We start from the raw sequence: 15,589 nt of genomic DNA, 5'->3' as shown, positions 1-15,589 counted from the left end.
TCCGGCTCCAAGAGCCTCTGCCAGCACCACTGTCTGGGGGCTTGTAGAATGCCTTATCCACAGGTATGTATTCCCACCAACATAGCATTTGAGCAGGGAACCCATTTCATAAGGAAGGAGATACAGGGGTAGCTCCTGGTCCTGGGATCCAATGGTGTTATCCCATACCACACCAACCTGAAGCAAGCTGTCCTCGTGGAGAGTGGGAATGAGTTACTGAAGGCACAGCTGAAACGCCAGCTTGGAGGCCATCCTCTGCAGGATGAGGTCATCTATAAGGACACATATATACTCAATCGATGTCTATATGGCGCTGTGTCCCCATGTAGTAGGAATACCTGGTTTTAGGAATCAAAGGGTGGTAGTAGAAGTGGTCCCACTTATTATCACTCTGGCCCTCTGCTACCTTTCTGATCTCCTTTCCTTTTTATCTTCCCTTTGCTCACTCTGTTGTAGCCACAGTAATCTCCTTGCTGCTTAGTAAACATACACTTTCCGGACTAGGGTTCTTTCATCCAGCTTCATTAGATAGAAGGGGCAAGAAGACCAGCAGAAGTAACTCAAGTGGGAGCTGGAGGGTGGGAGAGATTCTAGATAAATGCCCTTTTTTGTACAGAGTTGATTGGTGAATTGTATGTTTACCTCTAATTTCTAGCACAAGTACCCTGAACTAGGGATTTCTCATCAATATTTTCCACTTACTCTTTGATTGGTGACCTGTAAGAAATTATTCAACAGCTTGAGAGAGAACACTGATACTTCCTGGAGAACCTACAAAGTTTCCATCTTGGATAATGATTGCTAATAATAGCAAACTTTTTTGGGGGGGCATTAGGAAATTCCAAGCCCTGGGCTAAGACTTTTATGTACTTAAACTCATTTAATCTTTATAAAATCTCTAGGAAGGAGATATTGTTATCCTTATTTCATATATAAAGAAAGAGAGGCTCAGAAAGGTGAAGTGATTGGCCTCCGTCATACCTCTTGCAAGTGGACAGCGTTAAACACAGCTCTTTTTAAGTCTAAATCTATATTATTTTCTCAACAATTTGCTTCCCTTAAAGAGAAAGAGGTCATGATTACTCCCATTCGTCCATTTGTCCATTAATTCAATAAATGTTCACTGAGTGTTTATTATGTGTTAGGCGTTGGCCTAATTTTGCTGATTCAGTGGTGAAAAATGGCAGGATCCTTGCCTTCACAGAGGTCATACCCTAATGGTTTAGCAGGATCATGAATCTAAGGTGTGTCAGTTCTCAGAAGGGCAGCTGACACAGCATGTGCCAAGGCTGAACTTTTGCAGAGAGACTGACAACAACTATCTTTGACCTAGACCTTGGAGTCTAAATTGTCCATAGTAAATATATAACCATAGTTAAAACAATGACTTTTTAGCTTCACCAACTGTGAAATGGGTACGATAATAGAAGGTAGCTTGCCAAGTGATTGCAATCTCAAACAAGAAAATGTGTGAAAACTTTGGAAAACTGTGAAATAGTCAACAAGGAGGAAAGGACTTTGCTATATTCTTTATTTAAAAATCCAAACATAGGGGCGCCTGGGTGGCTCAGTCGTTAAGTGTCTGCCTTCAGCTCAGGTCATGATCTCAGGGTCCTGGGATTGAGCCCCTCATCGGGCTCCCTGCTAGGCGGGAAGCCTGCTTCTCCCTCTCCCACTCCCCCTGCTTGTGTTCCTGCTCTTGCTGTCCCTCTATCAAATAAATAAATAAAAAATCTTAAAAAAAAAATCCAAACATAAACTAGAGAGAGTATTATAACAAACACCCAGATACCCATAAAAAAGTTTCAACCATTGTCAACTCAAGGCCAATCCTGTTTCATCTCCAGCCACCCTCTCCCTCCCATCACCCATTTTTTGGAAACAAAGCCTTGATATCTTTTTATCTGTATATATATATTCCAACACATATATTTCAAAGGAAGGGATTCTTTTATTTTTTTTTAAAGATTTTATTTATTTGAGAGAGAGAGAGCATGAGCAGGCAGAGGGGTTGAGGGAAAGAGAGAAGCAGACTCCCTGCTGAGCAGGGAGCCCCATGTGGAGCTTGATCCCAGGACCCTGAGAGGATGACTTGAGCTGAAAACAGCCACTTAACTGACAGAGCCACCCAGGCACCCCAGGAAGAGATTCTTTTAAAAAAACATAACCACAAATACTATTACCAATCCTAAAAACCTAAAAACAAAATTGATATTAATTGCTTAATTTTATCAAATATCATAATTTGATTAGGGGTCATTATTTCTCTGATTTTCTCAAAAATGTTGAGATCAGTAGGTTTGAATCAATATTTAATAAGGTGCACATATTACAGTTGGCTGAGATGTCATTTTAAAACAAGTCCCTTCTATCCTCTTTTTCTTTTGATTTTTTTTTCCTGAAGAAACTTGTTCCTGTAGAACAGTGGTTCTTGAACTTTAGTGTGTATTAGTGTGCATCAATAAGCATTAGTGTCATCTGGAAAACTTGTTAAAAACATAGATTGCGGGGCGCCTGGGTGGCTCAGTCGTTAAGCGTCTGCCTTCGGCTCAGGTCACGATCCCAGGGTCCTGGGATCGAGCCCCACATCGGGCTCCCTGCTCAGCGGGAGGCCTGCTTCTCCCTCTCCCACTCCCCCTGCTGTGTTCGCTCTCTCACTGTGTCTCTCTCTGTCAAATAAATAAATAAAATCTTAAAAAAAAAAACAAAACAACATAGATTGCTGTATCCTGTCCTCACAGATTCTGATTGAGTACTGCATTTCTTTTTTTTTAAGATTATTTATTTATCTGAGAGAGAGAGAGGGAATGAGCAGGGGGAGGGGAGAGGGAGAAGCAGACCCCCCACTGAGCAGGGAGCCCAAGGTGGGGCTCCATCCCAAGAATCTGGGATCATGACCTGAGCCAAAGGCAGCTGCTTAACCAGCTGAGCCACCCAGGCGCCCCAAGTACTGCATTTCTAACATGTTCCAAGGTGATGCTGATGCTGGCTCGTCTGGGACTCTTTGAGAGCCACTGTTGTACCTATCCCAGTTGTACCTAGGATTTCCCTAATTGTATCCTTTGGTGAAGTCTTTCAACACGTTCATCTGCGCCTTATTTCTTGTTAAGGCAAACTTATTTAATTGCCTACAGTACAGCATAATGGCCAAACTCAGGTTTTCAGTTAGATTCCCTGGCTTTAAATCTCGTTTTTGACACTTATTTGCTAGGTAACCTTGGGCAAGTCATTTAATTGCTTGGTGAACCCAATATTACAGGGTTCTTGTGAGGTTTAATGAGATTTCAAAAAGTTAAGTGCTTAGTTAGCACACTGCCTAGCAGTTAGCAAATGTTTAACAAATTTGATTATCATTTTTCAAACAAGAAATAAAAATGGGACTCATAGTCGGCTGGAAATCCTTGAATTTTGTAGGGTTTTGTGTTTTAAAGTCAGCGGAGCCAAGGAGGGGTGCTCCAAAGGAGAGGTACCCAGAAAAAAATGAAGAGAGCTACTCTGAGGACACCTCAAAAATCAACCCAAGGTTGGCCCCTTTAAGGAGGGCGGGGCCACGTGACCTGGGGGGGTCACATGGCTCGCGGAACAACATGGCTGCGCCCTCAGTAGGGCCGGTTGGTGGGTGCTGCGCCCGGCTCGGTCTCGTCCTTTTGCTGCCGCTGCTCTTGCTGCCCGGCGAAGCGGCTGGGGACGAAGAGGCCAGTACGGGCGTGGGCGGGGGCGCGGCTTCCCTCGCGGGCTCCTGCGGTTGTGGCACTCCCCAGCGGCGCGGGGACCATGGCAGCTCGGCGGCCGCGCACCGATACTCGCGGGAAGCGAACGCCCCCGGCCAGGTTCCGGGAGAGCGGCCGCTCGCGCCCACCAAGGTGCTCTCCCGATTCCGTGAAGGCGGGTGGGGTCCGCGGGGTTCTTGGACAGGGTTGGGATGGGCAAGGCAAGGGGTTTGCAGGAAGGCAAGTAAAGATTATAACCACACCCCAGATTGGGCACGTGCTGATCCGACTTGACGAAGAGTTCCTCTCCCCTCTTTGCCCCCCAAGTCGGCGGGATCTTGGGGCTCAACTTAATCCTGCGAATTAGGGAGTTTGGTTTGAGGACAGTTGATCCTCCTTTTCTTACCTCTTACTCCTATTTCCTCCTCACTCCACCCTGTCTTCCTCATGAGGTTCTCGGGCTTTTAATTTTAAGGCCGACAGATTCGTTAGTCTTGGGTTCCTGTTTTAACTGTGAAGAAATCAGGACAGTGGATCTCTGTGTCAAGATTGTTGTATTTTATCGATGGGCTCTTCTAGTAGACTCTGTTTCTGAGGGCAAGAACTTGTCCCATTTATCTTGCTCTCCTTAGTACTATAGCACACAGGAAGGACCAAGTCAACTGTAGTTGCTTTTTTAGTGCTATTTATCTGTGCCTCACATAGTGCATGGAAGTGCTGTTAGCATACATAAATAATAACATCAGTAATAACGATTACTTCATTCTTTCCAGGTACTTTGCATATTGGTATGGTTGTGGAAATAACTTAGGGGGACTAGAACTCAGATGTTTGACTCCTAAACTAGTGCTCCTTCTTGTGTACCGAGTACATTCTTTCCTTATTTTTTTAATCCCAGTTTTCTTTCCCATGGTTTAATTCTCAACAATATTCAGGACTTAGGTGAGAGGTAATGTCCTCCAGCAGGCCTTACCTGACTTCTTTCTTTTTCTTCCCCTGAAGGATTTCCATATGCTGCCACCAGAGTAGCTCTTTACTCTGACATTACAATTACCAAAGATACTTGTCTCAGGTGTCTTTCCCTAAGTAGGGAGTCAGGGTGGTAGGGGTTAAGACCATAACTTTTTGTCTCTGGTACAGTGTTAGGGAGCTGGTGGCTGGGCTTCTCCTTGATTCTCCATTTTGTGTAATTTTTGGCCTTTTAAATTTTCCTGTTCCTTAGAGGATGCGCTGCATTATTAGTGTTTATCTTTTGTGTGGTGGGAGCCCTGGTTATTGTTGTAGTGTGTATTGGCCATACATGATTTTAATTCCTTTCTACCTTTCCTGGTATTTGATAATCAGTTCCTCCTTCCTTCAAAAGAGAAAGCTCTATGTCTTTTTTATCTGCTTTGTAACTAACAGGGTAGCTGTCTTACTGCATTTACACATTGATCTGTATCAAATTTTTCCCTAGAACCTTCTGGCTAGTACAGAACATTCTGCATTTTAAATGCTGTAACTTCCTTTTGATTTCAGAATGAGATATGGGTGCCAGTATCTTTTTTTATTTTTATTTATTTATTTATTTATTTTGCCAGTATCTTTTAAATTACATTTATAGGACGCCTGGGTGGCTCAGTTGGTTAAGCGACTGCCTTCGGCTCAGGTCATGATCCCGGAGTCCCTGGATCGAGTCCCGCATCGGGCTCCCTGCTCGGCAGGGAGTCTGCTTCTCCCTCTGACCCTCCCCCCTCTCATGTGCTCTCTCTCATTCTCTCTCTCACAAATAAATAAATAAAATCTTTTAAAAAAAATAAATTACATTTATAAGATATACATTTTTTCCATTTCTTCAGAGTGGTTTTGTGTCAGGACTAGGTATTGTATAGGTCATTTTTGACCAGTTCTTGCATTTCCTCCCTCCCTCCCTCCCTCCCTTCCTTCCTTCCATATATGTTTTTATTTTATGCTCATTTTCACTTGAATTCACTTTCTATAATGTTTGGAGGCATCCTATGCTATTAGGAAACTAGCAGTTGCTGAGAACACAGTTCACAAGCCTTCAAGGACTCAACTTAATGATTGAACCTGAAGTAGTCTTGTTGTTGAGACAAAAGACTTCATAGGAGGCAGTTCTTTATCTCTCTGATTTCCTTGGTTTCAAGTATTTTGGTTCATGTGTAGATGACTTTGGTCTAATTCTGACACTTAGCCATTTATTCTGAATTCAAGAAGTTCAATTTACAGGAGAGGTGCATGGTTGTAGTGATAGCGCTTTTTTCCCTTAATCTTTAAAAAAATTTTTTCTTTTTTCTTAAGACTTAATTTTTTAGAGGATTTTTAGGTTCACAACAAAATTGAGAGGAAGGTACAGAGATTTCCCATAATACCCCAGCCCCTACACAATGCACAGCCTCCACCATTATCAATATCTTCCACCTGAATGGTACATTTGTTACAATTGATGAGTCTACGTTAATGCATCATAATTACCAAAGTCCATAGTTTTCCTTAGGGTTCACTCTCGGTGTTATACATTCTGTAATTTGGACAAATGTATAATGATGTATATCCATCATTATCATATAGTATTGTATAGTATAGTATTTTCATTCCCCTAAAAATCCTTTGTGTCCCTCAATTCATTCCTCCTCCTCGTCCCCACTGGCAATGTCTGATCTTTTTTTTTTAATATATTTTGGAGAGAGAGAGCATGAGCGTGCTGGATTGCTGGAGGAGGGGCAGACTCCCCATTGAGCGTGGAGCCTGAAGCACGGCTGCTCTCACAACCCTGAGATCGTGACCTGAGCCGAAATCAAAAGTCAGACCCTTAACTGACTGAACCACCCAGGCACCCCTGTCTGAGCTTTTTATTGTGTCCATAGTTTTGCCTTTTCTGGAATGTCAGAGTTGGAATCATACACTATGTAGCCTTTTCAAATTGGCTTCTTTCCTTGGTAATGTGCATTTAAGATTCTTCCATGTCTTTTCATAGCTTAATAGCTAATTTCTTTTTAGCTCTGAATAATATCCATTGTCTGGATGTGCCACAGTTTATTTATCTGTTCACCTACTGAAGGGCATCTTGCTTGCTTCTAAGTTTTGGCAGTTAGGAATAAAGCTGCTATAATCACCTGTGTGCAGATTTGTGTATGGATATTTGGATAAGTGCCAAATATTTTCATAAATACCAAGGAGCACAATTGCTGTAACATGGCAAGGGTATGCTTAGTTTTCTAAGAAACTGCAAAACTCTTCCAAAGTAGTTGTACCATTTTGCATTCCTACTAGCAATGAATGAGAGTTCCTGTTGCTCCACACCCTTACCAGCGTTTGGTGTTGTCACTGTTCCAGATTTTGGCCCTTCTAAGGTGTGTAGTCGCTTCTCACTGTTGTTTTAGTTTGCATTTTTTGCTTGACATACGAGGAGCATTTTTGCCATCTGTGTATCTTTGGTGAGGTATCTGTTAAGGTCTTTGGCCCATTTTTAAATCAGATTGTTTTCGTTTCTTACTGTTGAGTTTTAAGAGTTCTTTTATTTTTTTATGTTATGTTAATCACCATACATTGCATCATTAGTTTTTGATGTAGTGTTCCATGATTCATTGTTTGTGTATAACACCCAGTGCTCCATGCAGTACGTGCTCTCTTTAATACCCATCACCAGGCTAACCCATCCCCCCACCCCCCTCCCCTCTAGAACCCTCAGTTTGTTTCTCAGAGTCCATAGTCTCATGGTTCGTCTCCCCCTCCGATTTCCCCTGTTTTGGATAACAGATGTGTCATCTGCAAATTTCTCTCAGTCTGTGACTTACCTCCTCATTCTCTTGACATTATCTTTTGAAGAGCAGAAATTTTTAATTTTAATGAAGCCTCGTTTGGCAATTTCTTTTGTGGATGGTGCCTTTGATATTGTATGTAAAAAGTCATCACCATACCCATTGTCATCTAGGTCTTCTCCTATGTTGTCTTCTAAGAGTTTTACAGTTTTGCATTTTACATTTGGGTCTGTGATCCATTTTGAGTTAATTTTTGTGAAAGGTGGAAGGTCTGTGTCTATTATGTATGTATGTATATCCACTTGTTCCGGCACCATTTGTTGAAGAGACGGTCTTTGCTCTACTGTATTGCCTTAGCACCTTTGTCAAAGATCAGTTGATTATATATATAGAGGTCTTTTTCTGGGCTTTCTGTGCTGTTTCATTGATCTCTTTGTACTTTCACCATTACCCACTGTCTTAATTACTGTTAAGTTTACATTAACTCTTCAAGTTGGGTAGCATCAGTCCTCTAACTTTGTTTTTCCCCTTGAGTATTGTCTTTGGCCATTCTGGGTCTTTTGCCTGTTCATATATGTTTAGAATCAGTTTGTTGATATCCATAAAATAACTTTGAGATTTGGATTGGGGTTGTATTAAATCTAATTTTTAGTTTGTTTTCTGTTTATTTAGTTCAACAGATGTTTATTTGGTATACAAATTTTATAACAGTTTCCTATGTCTTGGGCATAAGGAAAAGAAAAAGACGTATGCCCTATCCTCAAGGCATTTACCATTTCCCTCTGGTAAGGGTATACTCTCTCTGGGTATGTGTCCCTCCCTCCCTTCCTTCCTCCTCCTCCCTCCCTCTCTCTCCCTCCTCCTGCCTTCCTCTCTCTCTGTCTCTCTCTCCCCTGTCTCCTTTCCCCTCCATGCACAATGACCTGTAAGCATCATTTTTCCATAGTGACAATACTATAGGAGGAGTATGTACAAAGCACTTGGAGAGGAAAAAATGATTCATTCTTCCTGTACAAATTAGGAAGTGCTTCAAAGAAAAGGTCACATTAGAGCTGGGGCTTGAAGGGGACATTTTCAGAAGCTAGGGATAGAAGGAGAGATTGAAGGAGATTCCAAAAAGGGGAATAGCATGGGCACAAAGCACTGTACAAGTGCGTGATGTGTTCTGGGTAATGTTAGTAATTTAAGGTTTCTGGGGGTGACATTTTTCACACTTTTTAATGTAACACTTTATGACTATGAGTCTTTTTTGTATTTTAATTCATTTAATGAGCACTTGGCAAGATGAGAGACACACACACACAAAAATAAATAGCACTGGGCTTTACCCTCAGGGAATTTACAGTTTCACTGGAAAGTTACAGCAGTAAAAATTATATGGGAAACAATTTAGATATTTTAAAATTTTACTCAAGTTCCTTCTAGTTAAAAATATGTATAATTCTCAATGAGAAAATTATCCTAACAATTTCTGCACAGGTTATTTTGTACAAGGTAGCAAAATGTTTTAATCTCCATGTGTCTTTGAAAACAGTTGCTTGAAGGGCTTTTAGAATCATGGGGTGATTAAATCGTACGCACTGTTTATGTATGGGTAATTTCAGTCCTGATTTCCTATCTGAGAATGTTTCTGATCAGGTAATGCTTACCCAAGGGTCAAGGCACGATTGAATTGAATGCCATTTCTTCCATGAAACCTTTCGTCCAAGAAGAAGTGGTTTTTATTTCCTCTAAATTTCCACAACATTTTACTGTTGTCTGAAGGCAATTTGTATATTCTCTTTGGTGTTGTATGTATAGTTGTCTGATATTCTACAGGGGAAGCAGTTTTAGACCTTTTTAAATCTCTGTATCCACCCCCACTCCCCACCCCCACTTGCCCAGTGTCTTACACATTTTAGCCATTCTGTAACAGTTTCTTGAATGATCTGTTACTTCTTTTTGGTGGATACAATATTGAGAAACTGCTGTGGGAATAAAGGGTATCCCATACTTTCTAAAGAAACCTTTGTAAAATATTCTTTTGCTCTATCTCATCCTCCTAAGAATCCAGTAACAGGTATTATTCCCCATTTACAGTAAGGCAACCGAGGCTTAATAGAATCATAAATCCCAGGGCTTGAAGGAACTTTAATGCTATTCCATCTACAATTAGTGTCTGTCTTTGAGGGCAGTAGAGTAAGAGAATGGTATAGATAGATAAGCCTTGTACAGACGGCTAAAGCAGCAGTTTGTGGGTAGATCCAGAGATCATGATTCTCTTGTTCACCCCACTTTGTCCTGAGCCTTTAATGTATTACATTAGATTTAAGGAGAGAAAAGAAGGAAAAGGGAGAAGAACTGCACAAAAGTATTCATATAAGCTTATCTCATTTTTGTATATAAGACAAAAATATCATAGTAGCAAGTGAAAGAAAACACAAAACTGACTTAAGCAGAAAAAAAGTGGGAGAGGGGACATTCATGGGCTCCCATAGTGGGGAAGTTCAAGAGTAGATATGGCCCCAGACACAACTGGTTCCAAGGCCTCAGGCAGATCTTCCTTTTTGACTATCTCCTGGCTCTTCTTTTTTCTGTATTTGCTCCATTTTCAGGCAGTGTCTCTGTTTCTACTGAGGAAGTAGCTGGAAGAGAGAGTATCCCTTTTCTCATAGCTCCAGCCGGTTTTAAGATTAACTTTGACTGGATCATGGGCCTATCTCTAATTTAAACATCTCTGTGGTCAAAAGAATGCCACAGTTGGCCATGCCTGAGTCACAGTAGGTGGAGTAGAGTCATCAGCTCTACCTGAGCCATATAGAGGGTTGAACAAATGGTTTTCAAAGGGATGTCAGTTCTGACAAGAACAGGAAGGGATGAGGGCTGGGTGGGCACAAGTAATACATGCCCACTACACCTGCCTGGAGTGTGTAGCCCAAATATGGTTCTCTCTCTCTCTCTCTTTTTTAAAGATTTATTTATTTGAAAGAGAGAGGGAGTGCACTGCATGGGGGAGGTGCAGAGGGAGAGAAAATCCCAAGCAGACTCTGCTGATCCCACAACCCGTAAGATCACGGCCTGAGCTGAAGTCACAAGTTGGACACTTAACCCATGGAGCCACCCAGGCGCCCCCCAAATATGGTTCTAATGGCAATAGAGTCACCTTGACTTACGTACTTTTGACTGGCGTGGCAATGGCACAAACCGTGGTGTAGCAAAGGGGGTTTTAACTTACTTTCAACGAGGAATGCATTGTTTGAATCTGGAACTTCAGTGAAGACTTGATTAAAATGGTTCTTTTTATGTGGTTTAGGGTCCTGTAGAGTGAAACACTTAATGCTCTGGATTTCACTAGAACAACATTTTACATTTGTAGGACAGAAAACTTCATTTCATTCGTGTAAATTGGAAATTATGATCCACTTGGAACAATGCAGGGTATTTTTATCTATAGCCTCCAGAATGGAAACTTGGCTTATTCAGTGTTGGTTATCTCTGATGGGTAGTGAAAGAAGAAGGAAAAAAACCAAGCCAGGAGTCCACAGTGGAAGTTGTGATTGTGTTAGCATTGTTGGTACTCACCTCGAGGGAGAAGAGGATAAACAAAATGAGGTGATTGTAAAACTTTATTAGGCATAATGGGCACAGCTTCCTGTGTGTCTTCTCTTTACGCCGAGGGCTGAACACCTGTTCTCAGAGTAGGACCTACTTGTCTGCTGCTGGAAAGCTTTTTTTAACTTTAAATCCTTTATGAAACCTCATATTAGATCATTTTATTTTATTTATTTATTTTTTTTTTAAAGATTTTTTATTTATTTATCTGAGAGAGAGAATGGGAGACAGAGAGCATGAGAGGGGGAGGATCAGAGGGAGAAGCAGACTCCCTGCCGAGCAGGGAGCCCGATGCGGGACTCGATCCTGGGACTCCAGGATCATGACCTGAGCCGAAGGCAGTTGCTTAACCAACTGAGCCACCCAGGCGCCCCAGATCATTTTAATAATCATTTTAAAACTACACTTGGAGCTTTTGTCTGAAGTCTTCTATGTTTCTGCTTCTCTGCAGAGCTGCTTAAAATTCTGACTTCTAAGGACTGAGGAACCTTGTGTCTCAGACATTTGGAGGATAATCAGAATAATGTGTACCTAGTTCAGTCCTTGCACAGTCTTAAAACAGGTTTCACTACAATGCAAACATGCTCTCCGTGTCTGGGACTGTGTTAGAACAAGAATTTCTACAATTACGAATAACTCAAGTGGCAAATTCCTCATCATATTCATGATCTCACTCATTCAGTCAATAAAGATTTTTTTTTTGAGTGTCTATCCTGAACTATGCACCATGCTAGGCACTGGGGATATAGAAATGAAAAATATTTGTGAATCCCAAAGAGCCTAGGATCTAGGGGAGGTGAAACCCGTCATTAAAATACGTGTTTGTCAGTTGTTAGGATAGGTAGAGGTATTTATCAGAGGAACCCAAATGAGGGGCATATGACCCAGCCAGAGGAGGGAAATGCAGGCAGTAAAGGCCTAGAGGAGGTGATCTTGAATATTGACTATTTACAGACAAAGTGTAGGTGGGACACATCACGAGGGAGACGGTGAGAGATTAGGCTTTGATGGTTAGATATTTTATTTTACCCTGAAAGGTGATGGGGATGCCTAAGGAATTTAAGTAGGAAAGTGGTATGATCAGATTGACACTTTATTTTATTGTTTATCTTTTGAACAGACAGTATATTTACATGGTTTAGAAAAAATTATAGAAGGGTGTGTAGTGAAAAATTTTATACTTACCTGATATCCTTCCTCTCAAATAACCACCACATGAGTTTCTGACATGTCTTCCCAGAGCTCTGTTCTGCAAATATAAGCAAATACAAAAATATGTGAATCTCTATTCTTCTCCTACCTCCTTTTCACACAAATGGTAGCACGCCATGCTTACTGTGGTACACTTTGCTTTGTTCACTTTAGTTCTTTGTCTTGGCAAGATCTCTCCATATTAATTTATTAAAAGTGTCTTTTTTCCGTGCTGGGGGTGGAGCCTGCTTAAGATTCTCTCTCTCCGTCTGCCCATCCCCACTCACGATCTCTCTCTAAAACAAAAATAATAAATAAATAAATAAAATAAATCATTCTCTGAGATTGGTCATTCCCTCAAATTAGCAGGTCATTTCTCTCCTATTTCACCAACTACTTATACTTCTGCCTTCTCACTCCAACTCTTTGCAGTTTGGTTCCTGTCTCAGAAGTTCAGTGAAATCTATTTCACTAGTCACAAGTGACCTATTTTAGTTTTATAATCTCTTACTGATTAACGTGTGATGGGGAAGAAGATTTAGCATAATACTGGAAAGAAATTTTTAAAATTTAGATAAATCAGGACATGGAATTGGTTATATCATAAAAGCAGAGATTTTCTAGTCACTGGCATTTCTGGAAATGTACACAGCCTCCCTCCCCTAATTTATCTGCTTCTGGTGAGAGTTCTCCCTACTGTGTATTCTGGATGCTGCATCAAATGAAGTGTACTGAAGGCAACTACCATGAATTCCTTCTTGCTAACTCAAGCATATTATGACTTATAGGAAAGATCTTGAAGGCTTATGGAATTCTGGGAGTCCTGATAGTGGTTAGCAACCACAGTGATTGGGGGTAATGAAGGACAGCATTGTTCTAGTAAGAAGTCTCATCAGACCCCGCCCTGTATTAATACCTTTCCTTTGGTTTTGGTAACACTTTTTGCAGATCCAGTGTTTTGCCAGATATGGAGATAGCACACAGCCTGACCCCTTTCCCAGTTTTATTTTTTGTTTTGTTTTGTTTTCGTCATCTTGGGATTATTCTTGGGAACCGGCTCTTTATTTTGAAAGCTGGTAAATAAGGGGAAAAAGTCAAGAATTTATCTTGCCTTTCCCATGAATATAACACGGAGTAGCTAAATAACTGAGTAGGGGAAGTTTCTCTTTATAGAAACATTTCAACAATAAATGAAGAAGATATGATAGAATTGGAATATCATTTTGCAACCCCTGATGAATTGAACCTTGATGGCTGGTAGCAACAGAAAAGAGAGTAACCCATACACTCTGCTTTTTTTTTTTTTTTAAAGATTTTATTTATTCATGAGAGACACAGAGAGGCAGAGGCAGAGGGAGAAGCAGGCTCCCCGCGGAGCAGGGAGCCCAATGCGGGACTCGATCCCAGGACCCTGGGATCATGACCTGAGCTGAAGGCAGACGCCCAACCAACTGAGCCACCCAGGTGTCCCCACTCTGTGCTTCTTAATGAGGAAGACAACACCACCTACAGAGGAGTCTTACTCCCCCCAAATCAAACCTGAATCTGATAAAGCCTCTAGATTCAGCTATCAATTTTCAGGAGGTACAGAGGACAGGGGATAATGATAAATAAACTACATTATAAGGTTGCAGTCAACAAAAATCTTGACTCCGGGAATCTCTCTTAGACAAATGACCCAGTTTCTTCAACAAATAAGTTGCAAGGGGGAAAAAGAGGTAAAGGGGGAACCTATAAATTTAGATTCCTAAATGCCGTATTTTACAAAAAAAAGAAAAGCCATAAAAACTATAATGTTTAGGGATGCATAGTTAAATAATTAAAGTGCAAATAAAATAAGGTAACAATGTATATAAAAGTCAGGATAGTACAGTATGGTGACTATAGTTAATACTATATTATGCATTTGAAAGTTGCTAAAAGAGATCTTAGAAGTTCTTATCACAACATTGGGGAGGGTATGTGCTATGGTGAGCGCTGTGAATTGTGCAAGACTGATGAATCACAGACCTGTACCCCTCAAACAAATAATACATTATAAGTTAATAATAAAAAAATAATTTAAAAAAGTTATCACAAGAAAACAATTTAACTGTGGTAGTGAATGTTGACTTGTGTTGATCGTTTCATAATATATACAAATATTGAATCATTATGTTATATACCTGGAACTAAATAATGTCATATATCAATTATATCTTAAAAATAAGTTAAAAGTTGGGACAGTGGTTTTTCTCTGTGGTGAGGGGGAGGATTTGTGTTCAAGATGGGCATAGGAAGGGCTTTTGGAGTGATAGGCAAGGTATTTCATGGAGGGTGGCTTATAAGGATCTTTGACTTACAATTTATTAAGCAATATATTTAACGCTTTTTAAAATATTTGTGGTAACTGAAAAAGATTTTAGGTTTTAGGTGGTGTAGTAAAGGTGTTTCCATTCTCCTCCTAAAACAAGAACAGTAACAGAAACAGCCACATGCTCTGAATTTTCTCAGCAGTGATCTGTAAGATGCACTAAAAGCATCACTAGAATAGATTTGAAATACTGTACTGGTTAACTTGGGTCTCCACCTGATTCCTTGTAGAACTGGCAAAAAGTACACAATATTTTTTAGAGAAATAAAAAGCCATGCCTTTGTGGAACTGACCAATCTTTTTTAAAATTTTTTTTATTAAAAATATTTCTTTTTATTGAGGTGTAATTGACCACTTTTTTTTTTACCCCCCCACCCCTGCCTGTGGCAACCACCAATCTGTTCTTTGTATCTATGAGCTTGGTTTTTGCTTGTTTAGATTCCACATAGAACAGAGATCATATGTTGTTTGTCTTTCTCTGACTCACTTTACTTAGCATAGTGCCCTCAAGATCCATCCATGTTGCAAATGGCAAGATTTCACTCTTTTTTATGACTGAATGATATATGTATGATGCATATGATAATAAAGGACATATATTTATATACACACATGCATACATACTTATATACAACAAAACCAAAAGACAACCGACAGAATGGGAGAAGATATTTGCAAATGACATATCAGATAAAGGGCTAGTATCCAAAATCTATAAAGAACTTATCAAACTCAACACCCAAAGAATCCAATCAAGAAATGGGCAGAAGACATGAACAGACATTTTTCCAAAGAAGACATCCAAATGGGGGCACCTGGGTGGCTCAGTTGGTTAAGCGACTGCCTTCGGCTCAGGTCATGATCCTGGAGTCCCGGGATCGAGTCCCGCATCGGGCTCCCTGCTCGGCAGGGAATCTGCTTCTCCCTCTCCCACTCCCCGTTTGTGTTCCCTCTCTCGCTGTGTCTTTCTCTGTCAAATAAAT

The 15,589-nt window shown here is 40.6% G+C and overlaps 1 protein-coding gene across 9 annotated transcripts in view; it reads left to right on the top strand.

Annotated features, from left to right (window-relative positions):
- Positions 1–3,552: 3,552 nt before the first annotated feature.
- The window catches only part of SUMF1 (sulfatase modifying factor 1), a 93,984-nt gene continuing 81,947 nt past the window's right edge, over positions 3,553–15,589 (top strand). For 5 of the 9 annotated variants that reach the window (XM_081821221.1, XM_081821174.1, XM_081821192.1 and 2 more), the window contains exon 1: positions 3,554–3,863. In XM_081821221.1, the coding sequence (XP_081677347.1) occupies positions 3,588–3,863 (276 nt within the window). In that variant the 5' untranslated portion in view covers positions 3,554–3,587. Of the gene's footprint in view, positions 3,864–15,589 lie in introns of all 9 variants that reach the window. The other 4 variants (XM_081821212.1, XM_081821184.1, XM_081821186.1 and 1 more) reach the window with 3 other exon arrangements.

This window comes from Leptonychotes weddellii, chromosome 1 (assembly GCF_054177405.1).
Source record: "Leptonychotes weddellii isolate Sample4059 chromosome 1, ASM5417740v2, whole genome shotgun sequence".
NCBI classification, from domain to species: Eukaryota; Metazoa; Chordata; class Mammalia; order Carnivora; family Phocidae; genus Leptonychotes; species Leptonychotes weddellii.
This window is presented reverse-complemented; position numbering and strand designations above follow the sequence as displayed.